A 26,495-nucleotide genomic window follows, 5' to 3' on the forward strand; every position below is an offset into this window, starting at 1 on the left:
CCAACGTACATACAAGACTAGCTAAAACCCTACCTCCCTTCTTGCATCCTAAGATTAAGCACTGTCCTCTTTCTAGTGATGCCAACCTCTAATTCTGTAAGGATTGGAGGAGCTGCCTTCTCAACCTTAGCCCCAACACTGTGGATCTCACTCCCCACTCATTCGACACACCCAATACTACACGACCTTCCACAAAGCTCTATAAACCTGGCTCTCGCCATAAAACCGAAGAGACCATCTAAGGTGACCTACAACCCGATGACAAATTTTCAATGCGATCAGGAGCAATGATGCCACCGAAAGAGTCTATTAAGTCACTAATAGATTTACTCAAAGCAGCAATCAAAACAATACCGATCTCTTTGGATGAGAACCCGAGCCAGACACTCACCACTCCTACCACTATGCTCGTTCTCTACTGTACAGCAGCACAATTAGAGCGCAGCTACACCTCTCGACCAATTCAGCAGTCTAGCTGCTCACATCCGAACAATACTCCATTAACACCTCAATATTCTGATAAAACGCAGTATACCCATGAAATTCGGGTCTAACTGCACACATAAGCGTCCTTCACAGGCCTAACGCAGCCAAAACCTAGTCTTGGTGAACTCCCTCCAGAGTGCACACATTCAACTGATATCAAATACCACCACACCCAATGCTAGGATGCATCTACCATTAGGTATTTGCATCTGCACGCAATCTGTGCACCCAGGCACCCTACTCGCACGACTGACCTGGACTGTGGTCCCGAGGGCATTCAACCTACCAGCGCTTTGAGGTCATAACAATGATACATAGAGCGCTATATAAATGCCAAATAACTGTCTGGATGGGGCCAATCTTCACAGTTCTGTCTAAATTTGATGTAAGCTAATATTGACAATTCTGCCCAAAATGTAAATTGGCTAACTAACCCAATTGGCTTGAAGCACCGTACGGTAACCTTACACATCGAGGCTAGAATAAGAAGGGCTACTTTATACAAGTGGAGTAAAATAAGCAACAAGTAGGCTGAATGCCTGGGAGTAGGATCTTGGGTAATGAGACAGGTGGGGTGGTTAACGGAGTATAGTAATGGCCGATATGGCTGACTCACATTCAGGCTAAATGCAAGATAGAATTACTATCCAAACTGGGCTGGACGCATCTGACAACCAGCTAACAGAGAATAGGATTAGTTTGGGTTGGTCAGTATAGTCATCCCCTGCCCATTATGGTGGCAGTTAACCCAGCAATATTCTTATTTCATTGTTCAGCACCCCCATGGTCCACTTTAAAATCCCCTTTTGCATTTAAATAATGGTCTTTATCCCAAATTCCATTTGCAGATTGTACACGAACTTTATCATTTTAAAAAACATTTTAAAACGTTTCTACAAACATTTTACTTGCAATTAGGGTGCATTACCTTGTTTTGCTAGCAGGGTTACAATATTTGCACTCGCCACTAGCCATACTGGACTCTTGGAGACTAAGAAAGGGTGTGTGTTTTGTATGTTTAGAATTGGGGTGGTGATTGACTTGTGGCTGGCTGGCTAGTAGCTTTCAACTTGAGGTTATGCCTCCCATTGCTAGGATCTCTAATCAACGTAATTTACATAAATATACACAGCTTGGTTCCAGAGTTACTTTAAATCCCAAAAGCAGGGGGAGATGTAGCTCAAACATTCTAGCCATTGCTTTCTATCCTAGTCAGAGTGGAAAAAGGGCAATCATACAAAGCCTAGATTCTATTCTTTAATAATCTTGTCAACACTCCTTAGTCCAGGCATTTTAATACTGGAGTTAATGGAATATGTAAATTCACAGATTATTTTCTATGCTTGTGGACGACACCTGTTGAATCAGTATTGGCAATCCTCATGTTACCTATGTACTGATCCCTCTACTTGGTCAGTCATGTAATTTTGAATCGACAAATGATCCATTTATCGTGTAGCACACTTTTTTCCAGCAGTATCATCCCATGGTTGCTACTCAAATTTTATGCATCTTTGTGCTAGTTTCTCTTTTACTCCTGCTATATTCTGGGAGTAAAGTATACATTCATTATGGAGGCTGGGAATAGGAATTTGTGCAACCATTGCCTTATACAATTCAGGCTGCCGCCTGTTGAACCCTTATTTTTGGGGTTATCAGAAGGAAATTCCTTCCAGACTCCGCATTTCTCTAAATCTAACCAGTTGGATTTTACAGTCCTATTACATAAGTGCAAGAACCGATCCCACAAACCCCCACCCACAAACAGTACACTAGCCAAATATTTCTTTAATCAAAAGTACATTTTATAAAGACAGTTTTATTCCTGGAAGAAAACCCCCCAGCATTCAAATATTCAACAAGCATGGGTACCATCACAATACAAACCTTGTCGAAAGAGCGAAGATCATACAGTTTGACCATTTCCGAATTTACACCAGCAGCAAAAATAAGTCCTTCTGGATCAAACGAGCACACAGGCTTCCCTTGCAGATGCATTAGGCCCTGCGAAAAGGATTTAAAGAATTACATTCATGGCGATTAAGGTACTTGGTATGTAGTTCTGCACAACTTGTGGGGTATCCATATGAAGCAGGCCAGATAAGAAAACTGCCCATAAAATGCTGCACAATTTAGCTAAAGAACGTGTACTTCCAAGTAAATGATACTGCCATCGGGTGTGCAGGTAGCCCACTTCCCCCACATAAATGGATCCAGTAGCCCAATCACCAAATTGTACACCAAGCAGTAGTGCAATGACACTGCACAAAGATGGCTGTGTGGAAGTTGAAAAGGGAAAGCTATGGACAGTGTGCATCACGATGGAGGCAGTTTTAAGTCCAGGAATTCGCCCTCCTTCCCAACTTGTTAAAAACAAGTTACTAAAAGAAAGTATTGGAGGAGGCGACAGCATGTTGGGTGGTTTCAATTAAGTAAGCTCCAACCATCTACCTGAAGGGAATTGTGGGAGCAATGGTTACAAAACATGCCCACATTGCTGCCTTACAGATCTCTGCAAAAGGACATGCCCAGAGAAACCCAACCATTTATTTATTGAAATCCGTCACGCTCTATAGTAAACAAGAAGCTTGCTGCATCCTCCTGGACCTTTGAATTGCACGGTGAAGCCCTGCTGCCATACTGAAATCTTATCTGATCGACAAGAGACGCTCCGGAAGGGACATCTTCCCTTGGTTAGTGGGACCAACTAACCCGGAGACAAACTCCAACAAACTTTGTGCAAGACTTTTACTATCTTCAGAAAGACCCTAGGAATGGACCTGCACACAAGTATCCTTGCACACGTGGCTCCCCTGTATACTCAAGGCACAAAATCCTAGAATAGACCCGCACATGTGGCTCCTCTGTATGCTCAAGACACAGACCCTAGGTACAGACAAGCACACCACCACTTGCCCACGTGGCTTCTCTGTATGCTCACGCAGACCCTAGGAACAGACCTGCACACAAGTGTCCTTGCACACGTGGCTCCCCCTGTATGCTCGAAGCACAGAACCCCAGGAATAGACTGCACGCTGAATTCAGGGTACTTCAGTCCATTGGACCAATCACCCCTGCTAATTAACTCCGGGCATTCAAATGGCAGCAGTGTGTGCAATGAACCCCAGAAACATAAGTTAGGAACTTGTTGCAAGTGGCTCCAAGGTGTGTCTGCAGGTGAAGCCAGTAGCCAGCCGTCAGCCAGCATCTACCAGGACCAGTACGGTAGAAGCGGCCTGGGTTGGGAGTAGAGCAATTACTCTACCCTGGAATCCTAGCAGCTTAAGCAAACTTCTTTAAAACACTGATCATTTTCCAACGCCTCCCTCCCACACTCTCAAATCTAACTGTGCATAGCACTGTACTCAACTATTCAATTGACCCTCAAATCTAGCCTAGCTTATCATTGTATGCAACTGTTCTGTTAGGTTTAGGCCTCTCTCCCACTATACAGGATTCTCAAATCTAGCTGGGTTTAGTCCAGTACACAACTTGCATTGTTAGGTCGCTGTTTTTAGTATTGCACACGAACTGCATTGTTCGGTGTAGGCCTCTCTCCCACTATACAGGATTCTCAAATTTAGCTGCGTTTAGTACCTTACACAACTTGGATTGTCAGGTCGCCTCAGTTACTCTAGCCGATGGACTCAACTCCAGACATGTACAAACAAGCAATTCTTGCAGCCTAAGATATGTATTGCTCACACAACTAGCGTGGACACAGGCTGCAAGCGCAGCAAAACATTCATGCACGATAGAACAAGTCTACAGCTAAGCACATCCGGCCTAGTTCACATAGCCATCCAGACTGAAACACCTGACTTACAACATCTCTGCAACTAGCATACAGCGACCACAACCCGGTATATCTTGCCTCACATACTCTCCCAACAAAAGTTATTTATCTCTAACCTCAAGAGCACCCACCCACCCACGTGTCTGACCGCTACTGGGCTGCTTAATCGAGCCTTGCCAGCCACCCAAGTCTTAGAATGGCAAACATGCACACACGCATCTAAGCTAATCCCCTACAATCTAACCACATGGACTACGGTCACCAAGGGCGTTCAAGGAAAAAGCACATTGAGGCCACACAAGTGGGTAAAGAGTGCTATATAAATAACAAAATACAACACAAAAATACAATCCAAGAAGTGCCTCAGCACCATAGACTGAGCTCCAATTGACTTGCCTGGCTCCCTGCAGACTTTTAATCCATTTGACTTTGGTACTTACTGTCCCTCATAGGTGATACATGGTGTTTAATATTGCTGGGAAAGGTTTTTATCTAGACTATTAGAAGATTGAAAGTGCTCACATGCTTTAAGAACCCGTTTAACCTTTTTCTTTCCCTTAACCTTTCCTTTGAGCAAACCTCTGAATCCACAGTGTACTAGTGATATATAAAATGCTATTATTGTCCTAGTTAGTGAAGTCACCCGAGGGTGTAGGAAGTGTGTAAGCAGCATCTCTAATAACCAGGTTACTCACCGTAGTGGCCACCTTACTCCTAGTCCCGTCCCCTTTCCTCCATACTTATGGGAGATTCCCAAGCACTCCTTACAGGAACTACGGTTGGATGGAGATGGAAATACCCCTTACTGACACAGGTTCTTCAGCACAGCCTGACCAAACTGAGCATCATCTCTTAAGCTCATGTCAAGACAATAATGCTTACAAAAAGCAGATGGGGAGGCCCAAGTAGCTGCCCTAGCAATGGACTCCCAGGGGACATTTCTGAAAAACAACCGCGGCTGCCTTGCCCCGCACCAGGTGAGCATGAATACCCTTAGGAGGCTTCAGCCCTTGGACGGTGAAAGACTCCGTAATGCAGGCGGCGATCCAAGGAGAAATAGTCGCCTTAGATGCCTGCATACCCTGAGGGTTACCGAAGGTCACAAACAGTTGAGAAGAACTCCAAAGCTCGGATGTTCTATCCAGATAGAACTTAAGAGCCCTTCTGACATCGAGACAATGCAGAATCCTTTCTGCCTCTGAGGTAGGGTTTGGAAAAAAGACCAGCAGGGAGATCGACTGATTCAGATGGAACTCAGATAACACCTTCAGCAGGAAAGCAGGATTTGTCCGTAGGACTAATTTATCCTTGTGAAAAACCAAAAAGGGGTGCTCCACCGACAAGGCCTGGAGCTCACTCACCCGCCTTGCTGACGTAACGGCAACCAAAAAGGACACTTTCCAGTATAGGTACTGGAGGTCCACCGTGGCCATTGGTTCGAAAGGCTTATGGCACAATGCCATCAGGACTACATTTAGATCCCACGACGGGTGCATACTATGCATTGGAGGATAGAGGCGTATCAAGCCTACAAAATGCCTCTTAACCACTGGGTTAGACATTAAGAGCATTGGTCCATAGAAAGGTAAGCAGAAACTGCTGAAAGGTAAATGCTGCATGACAGAACATGGACACCCGATTCTGCTAAAAAGGATGCAAAGAACTGCACCGTGTCAATTGTAGTGCTCCTTGGGTCCAACTGCTTGCTTAAACACCAATGACAGAACCTGAGCCATTTGCTTCTGTACTGGAATCTAGTTGAGGGTTTTCTGGCTGCCTTGATAATACGCATGTTACAACAGACAAGTTAAGGTGTTCTGAAGACTTGAACTCAGGCACCATGCCGCCAAGCTGTGCGATTGTGGGGAGGGCTGAGCGATTGTGGGGAGGGATGCCACAACTTCTGTTCCCCCTGATGAAGATCGGGGGTCACCAGTAACCTGATCAGCGGATACACCGACAGGTGTTGGAAGTTCTGAGAACCAAAACCTGGCTGGCCGCCACGGGGCTATGAGTAGAAGGGAACAGCTCACTGAGTTCTTCAACTTGCAAACTGCTCGGTGAAGTAGAGGCAGAGGAGGGAAGGCATAAGCTCTCATGTTGTGCCATGGAATCTCGAGAGCATCCCCCAGAGAGCAAGCTCCCAGCCCCCCTCTGGAGGCATACTGAGGAAGCTTCTTGTTCACCACTTCCGGTGTGCCCCAAAGCTGGAAAATCCATGAGAGGACCTCTGCCTTCAACTCCCACTCGTAGCTGACCACTGTCCACCAGCTGAGGGCATCCGCTGTGACATTCAGCTGGCCCGTGATGTGCACTGCAAGCAGCCAAACACCATGAAGTACAGCCCACTCCCAAATCTGGATGGACAGGTCCACAAGAGGGGGAGACTTGGTTCCCCCGTTTGTTGATGTAATACATCGACACCACATTGTCTGTGCGTATGCGGACCACTGTTGGCAATGATCGGTCTGAACGCCTTGAGCACTAGGAAGATCGCCAGCAGCTCTAGATTTATGTGGAGGAGCTTGTCCTGAGGCGACCAGAGACCTGAAGAAGATCCAAAGTTGCACCCCACCCCCGAAGGGAAGAGTCTGTTGCGATAGTCACCGTAGGGGCTGGTATCCTGAACCCCGTACCCACTGACAGGTTGCTGAGAGAGGCCCATCATTCCAGGTCCACTCTCATGGAAGCCGGAATCGTCATCAGCTTGGAATCCGGGTCCACAGCCTGACGCCAAGAACTCCGAAGAGCCATCTGAGTCCGCCTCATCTTGAGACGAGCAAGAGGAAGAGCCAACACGCATGAGGCCCAGAAGCCTCTGGAACCACCAGGCCGACATGCTCTCCGACTGCGCAAACATGTGACATGTGGCCAACAGATCCGCCACTCTCTCCCCGGTCAGGTACACACTGCAGTCGATCGTGTTCCAGCGGAAACCCAGGAAAATCAGGTCCTGCAAGATCATAGAAGATTTCCACCAGTTCACCGACAGCCCAAGATGGAACAGGAGCTGAAGGAGAGACTGAAGATTGTATGCGGCTTTCAACGGGCAAGGACTGCATAAGAGCCAGTCGTCCAAATACAGATACACATGGATACCCTGCAGACGAAGATAGGCCGCAATCATCGACATCTTCGTGAAGACACGCGGCGCAGAGCTGAGGCCAAAAGGAAGCACTCGAAACTGAAAGTGCTCCTCTCCCAAAGAGAAAAAGATATCTCCTGTGTGGATTCCAAATCAGAATATGCATGTACGCATCCTGAAGATCCACCACGCTGAGCCAATCGCCCATCTGCAAGGAAGACCGTATCTGGCTGGGCGTGATCATCTTGAATTTCTCTTGGGGTAGGAAAAGATTGAACTGGGAAAGGTCTAGGATGGTGCGCAGGTCAGCCTGGTTGGGTTTGGGCACCGTAAACAGCCTGGAGTAGAAGCCCTCCCCTCGCTCCCCGAGGGGAACGGGTTCTACAGCTCTGAGGTCCAGACGTTTCTGAATCTCGGCTTTCAGGGCGGGTGATCCCGACAGCTGAAAAGGCAGGTTGAAGGGTGGGGTAGGGGATAGGGGTAAGAGGAAGCCCTCCCGAGCAACTGACCAGACCCACCTTCTGTGATGGTCTGCCATGCCTCCCAATGAGACGCAATGTGCCCTCCCACCGGGGTCTCGTGCGAGCGTGGAGAACCCTCATTTTGTGGGTTTTTCAGTGGCGTTGCCACCTGAGGAAGAGGCAGAGAAGTCGGAGAAAAACAGAGTCTGTTGTTGCCTCCGGCGGTTATTCCCCGAAGGGGTATCCACTCTGCAAGATTTCTGGTCTAGGAAACCTATAAAACGAGAGGAGGGCCGACTTTGCGACAACGGCCTCTGAGTTTTAAACAGTTTTAAAAAGGACAGACAAGGACTTAGCCGTCTGAGTGCTATCCTCCGTCTTGGTCAGCTCTACATCTGTTGTAGAATGAAAGAGCGGCTTACCATCAAACGGAAGATCAACACCTTGTCCTGCACTTCCTTTGAAAATTTGGTGGCATGCAGCCACGCCAGTCTTGAGGTATCAACCCCCAGCATAAGGCCCCGAGCCGAGGTGTCTACGTGATGAGCCGCAGCCTCCAGGAGATCCTGGGCCAAGACCCTGGCGTCGGATAATCCCACTTTAAAGTCTTCCAGCTTCTTGACCGGGATGAACTCCTCAAACTCGACAGACCTTTGCACATCTGCATATTAGCCCCCGCTAACACCAGTTCGGCATTGGCCTGCCAGGGCTGCAAGGCCGAGTTGTCGAAAATCTTCCTCCCAAGGGAGTCAAGTAGCTTATCCTCCTTTCCCAGGACCCGAGTAGCCGTCGTAGAAGAGGATACTGCAGGCCTGGACTGTAAAGTGGCCGCAGCCACCACCGTGGAGGGGGGGGGGGGGATGGCGTGCAGAATGCAGCCTGTATCGCGCGTCCAAGTCACAAGTGTGGCTTCTCCCAGACCCTGCGGACCTCGGCCAGAACGTGTTTTTGCAAGAACAGGCCGGTACACTCCAAAGGGGACAGGGTGAACGCCCCAGAAAGCACACCGGACGGAGAGATGTCCCATAAGTATGGAGGAAAGGGGATGTGACGTAGGATTAAGAGGATCTACTAGATTTGTGTCGATTCTGGAAATGTATTTTTATTTGATTGTTGCATACATTGCCCTTTTTAAAGAATGTTCATTTAAAATCTACAGTTAAATAATTATTTTAAGTTTAACAATCAGTGCAAGTGTTACTTGGCTACTTGTGTTTGTGGATTTCATTGCTACAGCTCACATTTACCCCTCTTCAGACAGGCCTGGCTGCTCAGTCACTACCAACTTGTATAGTACAGGCCTATACCAATAGGTGGGTTACCGAATACCCAAGAAGGCAAGTGGTGTGCAGTCTCACACAGTGATACTACATCAATTCTTGCCCATCACAAAGTAATACAAAAGGTTATCAAAGTTACCAACACTTTTAAAGGGGAGTTTGTGGTTCAGATAAGTATCGCTACAACTCACCCCACACTCCGATTCTTCATAGGACTTGGCAGGCCTGTTGAAGAGGATCCAAGGTTGCTTTTCCTGACATCAGCCTCAGCCCTTGATCACCCAGGGGTTGCAGGTTCAAGCAATTCTCCAGTAGTTGACTAATGCTGGTGCAAGGTCTTCCAGCTGAGAAATGCAAACTAACTATGCAGGACCCCTCAGGACATGACTGAACGCAGGTAAGCCGTTTGACTACAGCCACTGATGCATGGCGATACAAAGGGCTTCACTTGCTGCGGTCAGACTTTCCAATCTCAGGTGCCCTTGATGCTAGGACCACGAAATTTCGCAGAGGCAAGTCTTGTTGCACAAGCAAAAGATCCCCATTTCCAGGCCTCAACTCGGAACGGCAAAGTCTGCAGCACAGTAGCCCAAACTCCAAGCTAGTCAGCCACTGGACGGTCCAGGGGTACTTCCTAAGGCTCTTCTTCGTAGGACTCCGAGCCAACGTCAAGAATGGAGGTTTCCTCCACTCCAAGGGCTGCATATCCTGTGCAGAACTGCTGGAGAGCTTCCACAGGACAGGACTCTACCAGGACAGCAGCAAAGTTGGTTGCCAGAACTTGGTCTACGGTCTCGTCGCAAGTTTCACACACACCAGCAGTGGTCCAATCGGGACCACTGGTGGCGAATCTCATGCATACCACTCAGACATACTGGCACCAGTTTGTGTATTGGGACCAGACAGTCCCAGCACTCCTGGCAGCAAACACGCATAGCCCTCCAGCAGCCATCCAAAATCCTCTGCTTTGTTCATATGATTTCCCTGGCCTCACAGACCAGGATGAAGGCTAAAAGACAAGATGGCCAAAGGACAAGCAGAAAATGGTGTGCCATGGCCATGTTTGACCACTAGCCAGAGTTAGTAGCCAAACACAGCAAATGTAATGAGGCTAAAAACGAAAATGCACCCAAATAAGATTTGTACAATGATAAAAAGTTACTAAAAGTAGTAACAAAGTAACAAGTCTAAGGGAAACAATGTTTACCAGTACTGACAGCCTGTAGGACATGTCAGTTTCCCCCATGACAGATCAAAAGCGAATGTAGTGAAGCCTAGGGCTTCACTGCACTGTAAAAAGCAAGTCAAATACTAAAATAAAAACAAAGTTTGGGGGTCCATAGAAATAGAAGGAACGGTGTTGTAAAGAGAAATCTTTCCCAGCACAGAGGCAGAGAGTTACACAAGGAAGCCACGACACAAAAAGAAAATACACTAATCAGACTAGATGTAAACCTCGGGCTGGGTACGAGGAGAGCAGTCACAGAGCTAGCCCAGGGACATAAGGACAGAATTTCACTTGCAGGTATTCAGCACCTTGTCTGTAATTGGTGCAATGAACCAGGCATAATGCCTTGAATTGAATGGGCTGGGGCACCGGGAGCCAATTAAGCCTCTGCAGCACATTAGCTACATGGCAAGCAGAATTCTGCAGGACTTGCAGACTATGCAGAAGATAGGCAGGTGTTGGGACCGTTTTTCTGAAGTTCCAAGAGCTTAGTAAAACCATACAACTGAGAAAACGCCACTTACTATAAAGCTGTCCCACCAGAGTATTGGGTAGCGTAGACGGCCAGCCAGGCTCATCTTAGGCGGGAGAGAGGGCTGTAGGAAGGTACAAAGAACCTGTAGCATACAAATGGTTCAATAGAAACATGAACACCCATTATATAAAATAAGTTGTATTATAAATACAAAACCGGCCAAGATAAATCTTGTGGGGCTAGTACTTTGTCATAGAACCCTAAACAAATTACAAAAACACAAAACAAAGCTTGAAGGTACACAGACCAAAGCATAAACTCTTCAGAATATTAACAGAATTTCTAGGCAAGTCAGACCTAATCATATACATTTAGAATAGAACACACCTATTCAGGGAGAGTAAAACACGCTACTTTTAGATTACAGTAAGTCAACGGTAGTAGACCCTGCTAGTCCTGCAGCAACACTCAGTTAAGGAATCGCTTAGTAAACCAATCCTGTTATCGGGATACCTTTCTGAATCAGAAATTCATGGAACAGTATAAACCTATACTTCCGTTCAGGAGAAGGTGACATGCAATTATCAATTGTTAGGAAAGATCTCTTTACTGCAACTTGCCCCCCCCCCACCCCCACCAACACCAAACCTTTTGCTTTTAATTTTCTATCTGGCCTGCTCTTTGGACAGTGCAGTGAAGCTTTAGGCTTCCCTACACTAGCTTTTGCTCATCTGTTATGGGAAAACATCCTTCAAGCTGTCAGTACTGGGAAACATTGTTTCCCTCAATCTAGTTACTTTGTTACTACTTTTAGTAACTTTTTACCACTTTAGCTACCTCCCTAGAGGACAATTTAGAGAAATGCAAGACTGGGCCCAAATCACCTCAGCCCTGTGGAATGGAGTATTGCATGAGAACTATATACCCTGCCAATGAACAACTGCAAACTGTTTACTTGAAGTGTATCTCACGGAACACCAGGGGGCCACCTACATCTATTTACAAATATTGACACAGTACTTAAGTTGAAAGATAACAAATGCATCTTCCTACAGGAAACATGGCTCCTGTTGGATCCATTGGTAGATGGCTTTGAAATATCACAACTAGCAAAGCCTTGTAAGGGAGGTAGGCCACCGGCAGGCCTTATTGCACTGAAGACTTTGGGCCTTTCAACTTCAGTGATTTGTGGCCTCCCGGTTGGGATATTGGCGGTCAAAGTGTCTTCTGGTGATGGCATGTTGGAAATCCTTTCGATCAATGTTTATTGGCATTCGGGGCTCAAACCGTTTGAGGAATAGATTGGAGATCTGCAACCATACCCGGTAAAGTGATACTTGCAGGAGACCTCAATTCAGAGTGCCGTTATCGCATCCGATGAAGAATAAAGGGACTTGGGAGAAGAAATGTTGGAAGGAACCGATGTGGCCAACACAAACAAAATATATATTGGGGTAGATTGTGGAATATTTCTCTTGAATCTGTGGGCTTGGTATGCCTTCATGGAAATACTAGATCGCACTTTGCCTACTCCACCAGCGTGGCAGAGGGGTGCGAGTCCATCTACGATAGATCATCTTTGTCGATGAAGGTCTTGCCAAATTAACACTTGGTATTACATTGAATCCCAATACATGGAGTGATCACAGTACTTTTAAAGCGGAATTCTTCCTCCCCGTCAACACTACTTTTACAGGTGGAGGAACTAATCTGAAAATCTTGGGACAAGGTAGAGGCATCAGATGGTCTACGTGCAACATAGAAACACTCAGTGGCGTACTATTAAATCCCTTAAGCAGTACTACCTATCTTTGGAAACAGCAAGTGTTTAATGCACCAAAGTTTGATAACTTCGATCTGTTTGGAAAGGCCCAATATAAAATTAAGAACAGGGTCTACCAAAAAAAAAAACCTATGAGTGTGGCTAAAAAAAAAATCTTATGCACCGAATGCTCAGAGAGATACGTAAATCTAATAGATGCCAACTAGACAAGATCTCTAGGACCAAAAACATCAGGCAGAAATATAAAAATGTCCATCACTAAAAAAAGTCACTATGCTGCAAAAAAAGACACAGAAACCATACTAGTGGTCCTGGTGAATAGAGACCCAAGGTCTTTTAGGGAATTCATGAACCACCAAGATATCTCGCTTAGGATAGGCCAACTGAACACAGTTTGAGGAACAATGGGTCTATTTTTTTCCCAAAGCTATATGGGAACCAGTTGGATGTCTGCGAAATAGCTGGAGGGGACTCCATTGAAAGGATACGCTGGTAACCTAGTATTGAATATGGGGAGATAAATTGAGGTGGCTAAGAATTCACATGCTGCAGGCCCTAATGGTTTGACCAACTATGCACTGAAAGCAATGCCAGCAGCTTGGGTTCAAATCCTTACAATGCTTTTTAAAAGCATTGTAGAAAGTGGTAAAATACCATCTTATTGGCAAACAGCACACATACCTATTTTCAAACGAGGCGAATGGAACTCAAAGAACTATAGGCCAATAGCATTGATAAACAGATATTTGCGTTACTCTTGCTACTTCATGTCAATGAATGGATGGAAATACATTACATCTTAAATACCAGACTGGGTTTAGAGTAGGGCACTCAGCTAATCTTAGTGGACTGGTTATGAGAGCCCTCCAAGACTCAGCCTGGGGAAAATGTGTTGGTAATTTTATTGTCGCTTCCATCGACCAATGAACCTTACTTAATTCAGTAATTAGGTCACGCCTCTGGGCTAAACTTGCCAACTGGGGTATCCTAGATGGCCTATTAAAATGAATAATGGCAATGTATGAAAATTCAGGGATACATGTCCGCCTAAATTTAGAGGGAAACTTGTCCAAACGGATTAGAACTTTTGTAGGCTTAAGGCAGGGCTGCTCTTTGGCACCCTGTCTTTAACCTCCATGTAGCGGATGTAGGTGATTACTTGGAACAGGCGGGTCTTGTGAACAGAAAGTTAGGGAATTTAAGGAGATCGTGGTTGGCATATGCCGACGAGTTCCTACTTTGACCACACAGGGTGGGTCTGCAGAGATTGATAAATTTGCTGTATTCACAAAAATGAATTGATTAAAACTGTATCCCAATAAGACCCACGTTTTGATGGTTTCAAAAAGGTAAGAAGGGGAAAACCTGGGCTGGAATATAGAAGCCCAACCTATTGAAAGGTCACAAAATGCTATATTTAGGTTTCCCTATCTTGGTGCAACCGTCAAATTTGGGGCTTTGTACAGAAGGCTCATCCACTGACTGCACAAATAACTAAGCTGGACCGAAAATGTGGACGATTTTCTCTAAAATCAGCAGTTGAGTTCTATGAAGGGAAAATAGTCCCAAAAATGATGTAAGGGATGGAGCGCCATTTCTGGGAATTACACAATTTCTGGGAAACTATTGAAGGACTGATCTTGGAGGAACATTTTAAAATGACCAAATAATATTCCAGTGTCGGAAATTCAATTTGAATTGGGCCTTTTATCTTTGAAAGCAAGAGATCTGTGGCGGATGATGGCACTTTGCCATAGCCTACTAGCCGCTCCAAGCAAAACCCTCTAAGAGGATCTAGGGAAGCTGGCCTCTGCTCAGGGATACACTATAGGGAATAAATAAATGTGCACACTTAAGAGATTTTTGCAATCAAACCCTGCGTGATCTGTCCTCGGAAAGGGAGGTGCTTGTGAATAACCGAGAGAAGGTTAAAAGGCTTATATACAACAATGATTGGATAAACGCGACAGAAAAATTTCACAGCTAACCCCCTCTATTCCATTTAAAACAGGAGAATAGCTGCTGAATTATGGAGGGGTGGGGTTGAAACTATTAGATACCTTTGCACTGTCACATGTTTAAGAAATGCCAATAAAAAGATGATTTAAAAATAAAAAAATGAGCATAGGAAAAGGGTGTCTCCCTCATTTCTGATGACTCAATTTCCTAATCGTTACCATTGTTCCCTTCTCCTTAAATTAAGGTGGAATAACCCACTAAGGAAGTCATGAAGAGAAGGAAAATTGTTGAGGATACAAGTATTATGTGTAGATTTTGTCAAAAGATATATCGGTACTGGAAACCAGCCACCATCTTCTCCTTGAATGTACTGAGTTTAAGGCAAAAAGAAGCATTTGTATGTATGTGTTTGGCAAATGGGGTATTTTAGGGGAAGACAACTATACTTGGTCTAGATGCCTATTAATTTGTAACACTGTGGAAGGACTGGCAGTGGCAGGCTTTATTAAATAAATAGATCTCTATAAAGATATCCCTCCGCTTATGGGAGATTTCTACAATAAGAAATTGCTGCTTCTGTGGAGATATGGAAATTCTGAGTATTTCCCTTCTTTTACCATTTTCTTATTTTAGTCCTTTCTTCTTGCAACAATGTGTTACTACTAACTTCTGCAATTGTATTAGCTCTGCCCTCTGGCTTCTCCACCCTTTTTGACTGCTTACTCTGTTCTCTCCTCCTCTTCCTTCTCCTTTCTCCCTTTTTCCTCTCTCCTCCCCTTACTTTCTTCTATTCACTTACTCTATTGTCCCTGGACCTGGTATGATAGCAACCTAGTAACCTAGTCTGTCTCCTCTACCCCCCATCCCCTCACTTGTCCCCTCATCCCCCACTCAAGCACTATCTGAAATGTGAGGTCTAGTACGACAGTTGCTTGTCTTGATTCTGCACCCCTCTCCCTCACCTTTGTTTTCTCCAGCTCTACCAGAAATGTCGTCCGGCCTAGTACGGTGTCGCCTGTCTGTTTCCATTTTCTTGCCACTCTCCCCCTCCCTTACTTATCTATGTCTGTGGCATCTGGTTTTAAAGGTCTCTCTGAAGTTTGTAAATACAGGATCAGAATGACATTTCTAGGCTATGTTTTAAATCTGAGCTAGGGGGCAGTGTTTTTTTTTAAAAGAGGTCTTGGTACCTTTTTACTGTGTTTTCTTGAATGTGTTAGTGATTTTACTTGTATTCTATGTCTTGATTCATAAATTCTGTGCTTTGAGTGTAAAAGTTTCATATGTAAACCATATACAAATAAAACACTTTAGGTTGTTTTTATGATTGTACAATGCATCTTGCAATGCAGTACACTTTTGCCCTAGACCAACACTCGCAGGGTTTTTTTGATTACACTAGGTGGGTTACCATTTTTGGTGCATTTTGTTTGATCCGTACCCAGTTTGGCTGACTAATGGTTAAACATGGCCATGGTGGCTTTCGTCGTTTAGCCCCCTTCCTGGCCTGTGAGGCCAGGAAAATCCTTATATGAACCTCAAATGCCTGGGAAAGCAGAGGCGTTTGGCGGGCTACTGGAGGGCTGTGCGTTTGCTGCCAGGACGTTGGCTCGGACTGTCTGGTCCCAATTCACAAACTGGTGCCAGTGTGTCCAAGTGCCATGCATGAGTTTTGCCATCAGTGGTCCAGATTGGACCCCTGCTGGGGTGTGTGGGACAGATCGGTCATTGGCTAGTGGGAGCTGCTGCTCTTACCTGGCTTTTAGGAAAAGACGAGTGCCCCTTCATCCACTCTGGATAGATACCGAAGTGCAAAACTGTCCAGCTACAAGACTGGATACGATATGATAGTTTATTTATATAGCGCCTATACACAATGTGTTTCAAAGAGCTGCAAGGCAAGGGAGGGAACAGGGGAAAATACGACATTCTTACAGGCCATAAACAGTAAGGATGTGAAATTAACGATCGTACTCGGCCTGACGACATTTCAGATAATGCAAGAGCTAAGACATAGATAAGTAAGGGAGGGGGAGAGTGGCAAGAAAATGGAAACAGACAGGCGACACCGTACTAGGCCGGACGACATTTCTGGTAGAGCTGGAGAAAACAAAGGTGAGGGAGAGGGGTGCAGAATCAAGACAAGCAACTATCGTACTAGACCTCACATTTCAGATAGTGCTTGAGTGGGGGATGAGGGGACAAGTGAGGGGAGGGGGGTAGAGGAGACAGACTAGGTTACTAGGTTGCTATCATACCAGGTCCAGGGACAATAGAGTAAGTGAATAGAAGAAAGTAAGGGGAGGAGAGAGGAAAAAGGGAGAAAGGAGAAGGAAGAGGAGGAGAGAACAGAGTAAGCAGTCAAAAAGGGTGGAGAAGCCAGAGGGCAGAGCTAATACAATTGCAGAAGTCAGTAGTAACACATTGTTGCAAGCCTGGATACAAGATGAAGATGGGAACAGCACGATTCAGGGACACCATGAGAAAGGGTGACACACTGTGAATCAATTAAATCCATAAAAGTGAAATCCAGCATTGGCTACAAGACGGTGATGGTGAAACCAGAATACATCAGGACAGACTTGTGCAGAAATAGGTTGGGGGGAGGGGGCAGGGTAGAAGAAATTAAGCAAAGCTGGCAACATCTGTGTGTCAGAAGGGGGTGGGGTGCACAAGGGAACATCACGGGGGGACCAGAGCGGTGGGAATGGCCTGTGGGGAGAGAGGGAGTAAACACATGATGGTGCATTCTTACCTGCTGTCCGAGTAAGGGGGGGGATGGTGGGCCTGGATCCTACTGGTCCAAACAGGAATTGCCCTTTTCTTTGTCTGCCCTTTGGACGCCAGGGCGAGAGACGCCCTTGATCTAATAGTTAAGAGCAGGAAGGAAGAGGCAGGGCTAAGAAGGTGGGTGGTGCTTAGGCCAGGTGACCTAGATCCACTTGCATCTGCTCCCCATCTGCAAAGGAAGAGGCTGGAGGGCTCCTTAAGTAGGGAAAGAGCGGCAACCAGGAAGGCACCAGGTGGGCAGGGCTTGCTAAGTGGGGGGAAAAGAGCAGCAACCAGGAAGGCACCAGGTGGTTGGGCCTGAGGCCAGGTGACCAAGATCCACTTGCACCTGCTCCACATCTACGAGTGGACCAATCGGAAGGCGGCTTGGCGACCAACTTCTGTTGCCGCCCTGGTAGAGCTCTGTCCTGTCACCAGCAGTCCTGCAAAGGTGCTGCGACCCTTGTAGTGGAGGGGAAATCCTTTCTCATGGCCCAGGGACTGTATTTCTTCTGCCCTAAAAGACTTCTGGCTCCCAGTTGCAACACGGATTCAATTCAAATCCCTCTGCATCATCCAAAAGGCTGTCTGGGACCACACTATCTGCAACTTTCTCTTACTAGACATCTACGGGGCTCTGGTACCAACTGTGTGTTTAAAGTGTTGCTGAACAGAGGGCAGAGGCTGATCACTTTCTTCAGATGGTTCCCTCTTATGGAACAGCCTCCATCTTGAGAAGGACCTTCCTCAAATTTCAAATTCCGGAAGCTGCTCAAGACCTTCCTCTTCCTTCCCTCCTCTGCCAATCTCAGTGCCACTGTGATTGTTGACCAGGGCCCTTACGTATCCTTCGGGGGGTCCCGGCCTCCCACACCCAAACTCCCCAGTGGTACACAAGAATTGATGTAGTAACCCTGTGGGAGACTACACAACCCTTGTCCTCTTGGTATTCGGTAACCAACCTATTTGTATTGGTCTGTTCTGCACAAGTTGGTAGTGTGACTGAGCAGCCAGATTTATAAAGAGGGGTAAATGTGAGCTGTAGCAATGAAATCCACCAAGACAAGTATCCAAATACCACTCAGGATTTTTAGTTAAAATTATTTAACAATTTTTAAATAAGGATTCTTTAAAAAAAGGCAATGTGCAACAATCAAAATACTATTCCAGAATCTATTCAAAGCAAGTAGATACTCTTTAGAGATTCTTCATACACACTTCCTACACCCCGAGGTGACTTCACCAACTAGGACAGTAATGGCATTTATATATCACTTGTATACTTGGTAGATTGAGGTTAGCAGAAAGGAAAGGTAAAATGAAGAGGAAAGGGTTGAGGTTAGCAGAAAGGAAAGGTAAAATGAAGAGGAAAGGGTTAACAGGTTCTCAGAGCATGTGAGCACTTTAAATAGTCCAATGAAGTCTAGATAACAACCTTTCCCAGCAATATTAGTTTAAATCCAATGCATCACCTATGAGGGACAGTAAGAATCAAAGTCAATGGAATAGAAAGTCTGCAGGGAGCCAGGACAGCCAAAGTCAATTGGAGCAAAGTCTATAGAGCTGAGGCACTTCTTGCACAAAGTTAGGGATTTGAAGAAAAATCACTGTAGGGTCATAAGCGGTTTCACTTGTGAAAGTTAAGAGCAGAAATAGACTAGAAAAGTGGCTACTGCAAGTCTCAACTAAGAAGAGCAATCTACAATGAAGTAACCCAAAGTCAGAACATTACCTTTGGTTAGAAGAGGGTCCAGCTGGCTTCTCCAATACTGGGCCTCTGTCATCGGGACAAGAGTGAGGATGCCTGGGGACTCCTGCGACAGCAATTCATGGCCGGCGGCAGCTACTGGCTGTTTTCGGATCAGCAGCACTTACGGTTTCAGCGCTCGGTAAATAGCTCCACCGCAGACACCGGTTGGGCTTCCTTCACTCCTCGAGTCCTGCACTCTAATGAGGGGACTTTAGCTCTGGTCATGCTGCTTCTGGAGGGTCCTCAGGAGACTCCTGGAGCTTTTGGCCGGCTTACAGATGTTGCACTAGACTACGGATTTCTCAACCCGTGGCACTCGGTTCCTGCAGCAGCAAAGACGTACAGCCAGTTGGGGAATGTCGCCCAATGGAGTTCATCTCGGGGTTGGTTAGTCACAGTAACCCAAGGGAAGAAGTCATCCTCTCCAGAGATTCTCTTGTCTATTTGAAAAGAGTTTCAGCACAGCAGCAAGGCTTCATCGGACAGGTCCAGGAGGAAGCAGCAAGCTTCGTTCCCGGTTTCTTTGTCTGGTTCTTCCCAGTGGTTGACTGTCTTCAGGCAAAGGAGCTTCGCATTTTAAGCAGGTTTCTCCCATTCATGCACAGCCTAGCTGACACTCGCAGCAGGGTGGCTGTCCTGCGAGGACAGCCAGCCAATCGGGACTGGGTGCATTCAGGTTTCCCTGGAGACTTGAGAAGGAAAGTTTTGGGCACCGGATGTGTTGCTGATGTGTTCACGAACAGGGAAGACCTGGGGGTTGCTAGGCTCTGGGAGTAGTGGGGAGGTCTACACATGGGGTGGGCAATTACAACAATGGCCAATTTAGAAACATGGACAACAACAGTCTGGCTTGCCTAAGGGACAATTCCAGAAATACTTGAGTAAGGGGAGCCGCGAGACACATGGGGCGGGTGGCCCCCTGAACTGGCGGCAATGGGGCTTCTGGCTCGGATGCACTTATTGGAAGACGGCTGGAGACCCATAACCAGGCTACATAGTTGCTTGCTAGAAGGAGTCAGTGTCGGGACCCCAGCCTGAAATTTAGATGGCAGGCGAACATGGGTTCTGTCATCACCAACAGTGGGAACATGCACTCAGCTTTCCCAGGCAGTTGTCCCGAAACACTAGGTTAAGAATACCCCAAATTAATGTACTATGCCCCGCCCCCCTCAAAAGTAGAGTAGCTAAGTTTAATAAGAAATACAGCTGTGGTGTCCTCGATGCCACCAGGACGCAGATCTCATACATATAATAATTTAGCATTTATATAGCGCTATGAACCCTCAGGTATCTAAGCGCTGCTTATTATAACCACGGTGTGTGGTGCTCATTTATCGACCTCGGAAGGATGAAAGGCTGAGTTTGGCCTTGCAGGGATTCAATCCTACGTCATCAAGCTCGGCACGGATGTCATAGTGAGCGCTCTACTCGCTGTACTATCTGACCAGCTAGGCTATATGTTTTGGAAGTGTGTTAAAGTGCAGGCCTTCTGGTACCAAATTGAACGAACATGCAGGGAGGCTGGGGTTGCTAGATACTCTTGGAGCCCGACCAGAGTGTGCTGGGTGCATATTCTAGACTAAGTAAATATAAACGTTTCACCAGATTCATGGGCTTGGAATGCATAGTCGCAAAAGGACGTATTGCCATGTCGTGGAAGTCGCAGAAGAGGCCCCAATATAAACTCTGGCTCCACGACTTTGGAACCTGGTGCGAGGCAGAGACAAGGGCCTGGGCTAAATCAGTACTCACTCAAGATGACCCAGTCGCTGACACTTTGGAAGCCTGGAAAGCCCCGGTTGATGCCACGATTCACCCTTCAGACAACAAGCTACCATGAAAGACTGTACTTGGTCAAAAGTGTAAACTGTGTACAACCATGGGTCCCCTGGGTCCAGCGCAAACTACTGGGTGGTATCACTCCTTCGATACCCAAAGTCTTAACGTCTTAAAATAGCCCCTGAAATTAGTGGGCCTTCCCACGCTTGACGAGCCTAGTTTTTGTATGTAATGTTTTAGTTTTGTTGGTTTAAACTGCTGAACAAAAAAGCAGGGAAATAGAACATTTTTGGTTATTGTGGTGTGCTGTAATAATTACAGTGTATCCTTGACTAAATTCCCAATAAAACAAATTTAAAAGTATTTATGTATTCTTCACAGGCTGCCGGTTAAGAAAGGCACACATTTCAAAACCTGTGTCTGGCCCATCAATCCTACCATCGAAGGCCCCCCCTTCTAATTTCCAGCAGTTTGTTCCTTCAAGAACAATCAAAGTTCCTTCAAGGACAATAAATGGCCAGCAACACTGTCTTATTTGCCAACTTCAGTAAGGAAGCGTCCAGGGACATACCCATTCCCCTTTCTGGGCACAAAACTGTGAAACACCAAACATCTCCACCTGGAAGCGAACCACCCAATATTCAGGAAAAAGCATGAGACTGGTCTCATTAAACCACCATCTTAAAACAAATGAAAGATAACCGCATCCAAATAAGTTCCATAAAACAGATAGCCTCCTGAGCACACCACCAAGTAAACTGGACATGGGGATGTCAAGAGCATGCACACATGGCTCAATCTGAACGGGTGCCATCTGGAATAATAGGGCCTTAATAATAAGTTATTCTCTTTAAGGCACCGCTCGGAATCTTTGTTACAAACACCACAACTCTCAAGACCACCATTCATGGGAGTTAGGAAAGATTTCCTTTCTGCCGCTTTCCTCCCACAGAACTCTGCAAGACACCCTTTTTTTTATTCCTGGCCTGACTTTTTGGAGGCAAGTAAAGCCTTCTGCTTTTCTTCCCTTGCTTTATATTAGGGAGACTGATCAGTCCATAAGACTAGCAGTGCCAATGACAAGGCCCCTATGGATTTCTTGTAATTTTACAATTGCGCACATTTATGTATATCATTTTTAATACAGCGCAATTAAGGCCCAATGGCATCAAGGTGCTAGAAAGGGAAATAAAGCAGGTCAGGAAAAGGACAAAACGGGGAGGAACCATTAAAACAGGAAGGTTTTAAGCCCTTACAGAACAGAGCATGACTGGTTGTTTCAGGGAGGGTTTCCGGCAGAGCATTCCATAAAGTTGGCGCCGGCAAGCGAAGGAGCGACCGCCTAAACGCGCTTTTTGGTAGTGGGAGGATCTTTAGAAGGTTCCGAGGCGCAGACCGGAGGGGACTTGTTAGGTTGGTAACACCTTCCCCTGCAGAAATGAGGCTCCAACACGATGTATTGCATGGTGTGTCATGCACAGCACCATAAATATGATGCAGGAGCATATAGGAAGCGAGCGGAGCTGCCACAGCAAGATAAACGTGGGGCATCAAGTGCCAGCCGAGCCACCGAGTTCTGTAAGCCTTGCATCCGCTGGATCTGAAACAGGGCCTATCCCATTTAGATCCTAAGCGCCCTCATAAGAGGACAGACTATCCGAGTTCTGCACTTGGGACGGAAGAAAAGAAGCAATCTTCTTGATGGCTCTGTTCAGCAAAGCCAGCTTTGCAAACTATGGTGATATGAGCATCTTTTGATCTTGATGGTAAAAGCTTCACCCCTAGGCTTTTAACTGAGCTGCTCGGAGTGGGGCGTGGCCCCAGAGTTTGTTGGAATTGGGACTGGGGGAGCCAATCACCGTTCAGTTTCAGCCAGTTTGCCGTCATCTAGTCTCCTATTGTCGATACAGGATTTCAATTTGCCTAGAGAGGGTGGGGGGGGGCCTGGGGGTGTGGTTCCTTACCAGTGTTGAGACGCAAAACCAGTTGTGTATCATCTGCATAAGTATAAAAGTGCACTATGTGGTGGGCAATAAGGTCTGCTAAAGGGCAGAGATAAATTAAAATGAGGGCAGAGAGGGGACCCCTGGGGAACACCATATCGATGAGGCAGAGCGTCAGGGCCCCAAGGACACAGATTGGGCACGGTCTGAAAGAAAGGAGGCAAACCAGGTCAAAGGAATACCCGAGAGGCCAGCCTCAGCCAGGCATTGTAAAAGAAACACATGGTCCACAGTATAAAAGGCTGCAGAGGTCTGCGGACCTGAAGCAGCAGTTATCTAGTTAATGTGAAAGGACATTTGTACCGCGCACCATCACCACCGTAGTGGTCCCTTGGCGTCTGGCGGCTCTGAAAGAGGAGGGGAGGATGGGTTAGTGGGAGGAAGCGGGAAAAGTGCAAGAGAGCAGTAAAACCATGACAGATTCCGTACCCATCATTGGTCTCAAGTCTGACTGAAAGTGGTGGAGAACCCAGTTACCTTCCACAAAGCGTGAGACCTGGGGAGTAATGGTCACTTACAGGAGCTTCATAAGCACAGGCAAAAGAGATGTGGGACGATAAAGGGTAAGGAAGGATCCAGTTGAGGCTGCTTTAAAAAAGGAGGACACACTAGTGAATGTTTCAATGAGCAGGGAATAGTGCCCATACAAAAAGAGTGCTGAAGCGCAGCTGTGATTAATGGTATAAAAGTCATAGGTAATCCTTTGAGAATATGGAGAGGAATAGGATCCATCACCCTAAGGTGAAGTAAATTACAATGTGTTTAGGATGGGCTGGTGGCAGCAGATATTTTTAGACTGGGTTTTGAACTTTTTACCAGTTATCTTTTGCAATTACCGCAAATGGCTAAGGCCCCTTAGCTTTCTTCCAGCAGTCAGAGCCGGAATTGCTTTATATGGAATAGCTTCTGCGGGCTATGGAGTGGGTTGTGTGGCCAGATTTAGGGGCTGTGACAGTCTGATCCTGGTCCACATCAGAGTGCCCGAATGCCTGTTGCTGGGCAGATTGTGCGGCCAGTGGCTCTCTATGATTGAAACAAATTGTATTTATCTTCTGTGAATGCAAGTAACACTTTGTGCTGGTTACATCAATAAATTATTCAAGAAAGCAGTTAAAAAAAAAATTACATTGCAACACTTCTAGTTCGGCTCACCGAAAATGTACAATGTGATGCTGATAGTTTGGCTGTCAGTATCCCAGTGGCACCTCAGTATCCTTACCCATACAAAGGGCAAAGTCAAGTTGCAAGCTACTAGCCAGCCATCTAATAGTCACTGGCTACCACAATTGCTTACACAGAGCACACCATTTCCTTCTGGTCAAGGGAGCTGGTTTCTCATACAAAACGAAAGAGCTCACTAATATCCAAATGGAATACTTATCCGGACTCTGCTTTGTCAACAATGTTAAATACAGGACCAATGGTAATGACAGGACTAAATCCTGCAGGTCTTCACTCCGTGTCAGTTATTCACAATTGATCCCGACCATAGACTGACAAACATGTAATAAGTCAAATATAGTGGCTCCACCACAGCGCTTTTTTTGCAATAGGTAGCTCTGCACACAAGCCGGATGACTAAAACCCAGAAAAAAAAAGGTGAAATAGAGAAATTATCAACTGCGTTCTTTGCTGCTGGTATTGTCCCAGGAGGCACAGTCATTGGTGCCTATTGGTTGCAACAAGAATCTGGCTCCTAGGAATACCAATGATTTTTATAGTTTTTGGGTTATTACTTTGCTTCTGTAACCTGTTCAGGGTGTCCAGAGCCCTTGCGCCTCCTAGTCCGTTCAATGTAGTGATGAGACGAAATGCTCTCTGAAAGAAACAGGTCCTGGAGATTGGCAGCCCGACTGTCAGTTAATGAAAAGGTGCAACAGTATCTCTGTCAAGAATGGTCACTAGAAGTCTGGTATCCTCTCCTCAAAACACTGGCAGAACTACAGTCAAGCGGGTCTTGGCAAGACAAGTAGCACATATTCGACTGCGGTTGGGGCTTCTTGGTTTCAGGACCGTCTGCCTCCTTTCTTGGACAGTGCAGTCTGCAATATCATCAGGTTAAATCAGGGGTACAGTCAGCTCGCAATCAGTCACTGGCAGCTGGCAAATGGAAACATAACCAAGCTCTCACTCAAGATGTGGATTCTGCAGAAAGACACATTAAAGCATCAAATTAAGGCATCCAGCCAGATCTGGTGCTTTAAGTAAAATTCTGGCACAAACCAGTGTAGCCCACACAACGAGGTTGCTCACAATGAGAACAGGGTGTCTTGGTTAAACTATGATACGCTTGAGGCCCATCAGGAGGCATTGGATTAGAACTAAAACAGAGGGGTCTGGGGGGAGAGGGAGAAAAACCAAAAAAGGTTTAGGACTACACTTGGAATATGTTGGCAGGACAGACATGTACAGCTATAACAGCTGTGTTCAATATACAAGGCATATGACATTTTTAGGGCTTTTTGCGCCTATACTTTGAATTACATTACATGCTCATTTGGGGTTATAACTTACATAAACGGCTTGGAGCTCACAATTGCCAGGTACTGCATCATTTCCTCAGTTAACCACAGTGGTGCTGCAGATGCTTTACACTACAGTGACATGAGAACAATGTTAAGACTTGATAACATGTTGCCAATGTTAGGCAAGATTGTATGTAGTACCCCTGTGGGAGACTACACCAGCCTTGTCCTCTTGGCAATAGGTAACCCCAACCTTTGGTATAGGCCTGTACTACACAAGTCGGTACAGTGACTGAGCAGCCAGGCTCATCTCAAGAGTGGTCAATGTGAGCTGTAACAGAGGTTCACAGTGACAGGTATTCAAATAACAGTCAAGGTTTCTTATTAAAATGATAAATTTAACAGTCAGTTTTAAAATAACCCTTCTTTAGAAAGGGCAATTGGCAACATTAAAATACACTCCTTCCGTTTCAGTTAAGTAGATACCCTTTTGGGATGTCACACACTTCTTACACCCTGAGGTTACTTCAATAGCTACGACACTGTGGACATGGATATATCAACACAAATGTAATACTGAGCGTGTGGAAAAAGGGTTAGGGAAGGAAACAAAGGTTGACAGGTGTCTGAACAGGTGAGTGCTTTACAATTCCCCCCCCCCCCCCAATGAAGTATAGGTTAGCCCTTTCCCAGCTATACAAATAACTTCGGTATTAATTTTTGAGGGACAGAAAAACAAAGTCAGAGGGTAAGAAGAGTCTGCAGGGAGTCAGGACAGCCAATTTTAATTGAACATAGTCTAGAGGAGCTGTCTTGCCACGAAGGCCCTCACTAAGGCCCCTGTTTGCCCCCAGTCCGCAAGTTCCTCCATTGGGAGAGGACAGGAGTCCTTCTCCCCTCCCTCACCAGGAGCAGCAAGGCTGCAGCCGCTTCAGACCGCCGCTGCACCCAGCCATCCAGCCTCCCCACCCTCGCCACCACGTGGGACCCCGCTTCAACCTGCTTCATGGTAGGATCCCTTACCTCCTCACGACAGGCAGCACACTGAATTCGCTCACCATCACCTGCGGATAGAGCTCTGCGCAAGCTCAGACATCCCACTGTCCGTTAGATCCTGCTTTTTTCTTAGTTTTGCCTGACCCGTGCATGGGGGGCGCAATGCAGGGCCAAAGCGAG

At 46.2% G+C, this 26,495-nt stretch overlaps 1 protein-coding gene across 1 annotated transcript in view; it reads right to left on the bottom strand.

Moving 5' to 3' along the window:
- WDR82 (WD repeat domain 82) overlaps positions 1–26,495 on the bottom strand; it is a 183,153-nt gene that overhangs the window by 91,471 nt on the left and 65,187 nt on the right. The window contains exon 5 of the mRNA XM_069644000.1: positions 2,374–2,490. Coding sequence (XP_069500101.1) covers positions 2,374–2,490 — 117 coding nt within the window. The remainder of the gene's footprint in view (positions 1–2,373; positions 2,491–26,495) is intronic.

Source organism: Ambystoma mexicanum, chromosome 2p (genome assembly GCF_040938575.1).
Source record: "Ambystoma mexicanum isolate Mex_15411 chromosome 2p, UKY_AmexF1_1, whole genome shotgun sequence".
NCBI classification, from domain to species: Eukaryota; Metazoa; Chordata; class Amphibia; order Caudata; family Ambystomatidae; genus Ambystoma; species Ambystoma mexicanum.